At 50.7% G+C, this 1,452-nt stretch overlaps 1 protein-coding gene across 1 annotated transcript in view; it reads right to left on the bottom strand.

Moving 5' to 3' along the window:
- The window catches only part of INSC (inscuteable homolog (Drosophila)), a 145,550-nt gene that overhangs the window by 8,006 nt on the left and 136,092 nt on the right, over positions 1-1,452 (bottom strand). The window contains exons 12-13 of the mRNA XM_008574984.1: positions 843-870; positions 732-780 (exon numbers count right to left, since the gene is read on the bottom strand). Coding sequence (XP_008573206.1) covers positions 732-780; positions 843-870 — 77 coding nt within the window. The remainder of the gene's footprint in view (positions 1-731; positions 781-842; positions 871-1,452) is intronic.

The raw sequence follows: 1,452 nt of genomic DNA, 5'->3' as shown, positions 1-1,452 counted from the left end.
CCTGCTACTCGATGCTTCCAAGTGGAAGCTACTCTGCTTTGGGTTACGTTACAGCCCCAGTTGGGAGGAGGATACAGACACAGCACACATTCCCTGCCTGGTACTGTTGGTTATTTCATTCATGGTGGACCCTAGCCTCGAGAAGTTGGGTAGGGACCTTCCAGGACGTACTTGCTTGGGTCTGAGGTGAAGATCCTGGTGGCTGGCTGGATAATCCTCTCTGTCCTGTCATTCCCTCCAGTCCTATCCCATAGAGGAGGAGGGAGCTACACTGCTGGAAGAATGCACAGGGGGGCTCTCTCCAGGGGTGAGTGGACTCACAATGACCACTCTAGAATAGACTGGAGACATCCATGTCCTAGCTCTCATGTTCCGCAGGCACCTGACATCAATACCACCACCTGGCATTCTGCCAGCCTCCCACTCTGGTTTTGATCCACTGTTAAGATTCCCCAGAACCTCAAAGGTTTGCGGTTACTAAATGTGTTATGATAGGATACAGGGGGAGTTTCTCAGCCCCTCTCTTTCACACATATGACCTCGTATAATTGTCATCACAGTTTTATGGATTAAGGAAAAACAGTATTACAATTATCCCATTCTAAAAGAGAAAAGCTGAAGCCCAGAGAGGTTTTATGGCTTACCCAAGCCAACTGTGACACAGCCAGTCCTCCCAGCCCCTGGTGTGCAATTTCAAAAGCAAGAGGAAAAGCTGGGGAAAGATAACTCACCAGGCAGGCCACAAGCACAGCATCGCTGCTATTCCTCTCTGACGGGGACCTGCAGAGCTCNCCAGGCAGGCCACAAGCACAGCATCGCTGCTATTCCTCTCTGACGGGGACCTGCAGAGCTCGATGAGGCGGGACATACCTGCAGGAGACACAAGGAGAGCCTCACGTGCAGGTTGGGGGACGGGAGGGCTGGTCAGGTCTGGCCCAGAAGTGCTGGCCCCTTCTCCCACACCTGCTCCACATGGGGCTCTGTGGAGGCAGGTGGCTCACAGGGACCCCATCAGCCCCCCAGTATGGTGGGGAAAGGGGCTAAACCCACCTGGAGGAGTTTGTGGTGGAGACTTTCTACTTCCTCAGCCATGAACAGACCCTGGCCAGGGCCAGGATGAGCTGGAGCATCAAAGCCAAGTCCACCAGTGCCAGACACTGGCCAAGACTGAGCTTAGCTAAAACTGCAGCAGACACATTGCCCGTCTCACAAAGGAAGTTGCTGTTTAGGCACTTCTGATTTCACCAGAGCTATGCTTAATGCCTAAGTCTTTACTAGAGGAATTTCCCAGCTATGCCTTTCCCCCCCCAATTGCCTATTTCGGTCAGAAAATATATTGTAACTAAAACTATAGGAAGCTACAAACTCTACTAATGTTTCCTAGGACTTTACTGAGGAAAGTTAAATAAAAGACTTAACTTTTCAATGCAGATTGACTTTTTTAAAACTCTA

Source organism: Galeopterus variegatus, unplaced genomic scaffold, assembly GCF_000696425.1.
Source record: "Galeopterus variegatus unplaced genomic scaffold, G_variegatus-3.0.2 Scaffold1124, whole genome shotgun sequence".
NCBI classification, from domain to species: domain Eukaryota; kingdom Metazoa; phylum Chordata; class Mammalia; order Dermoptera; family Cynocephalidae; genus Galeopterus; species Galeopterus variegatus.
Note: the sequence above shows the minus strand (reverse complement) of the source record. Positions and strands in the feature narration are given on the sequence as shown.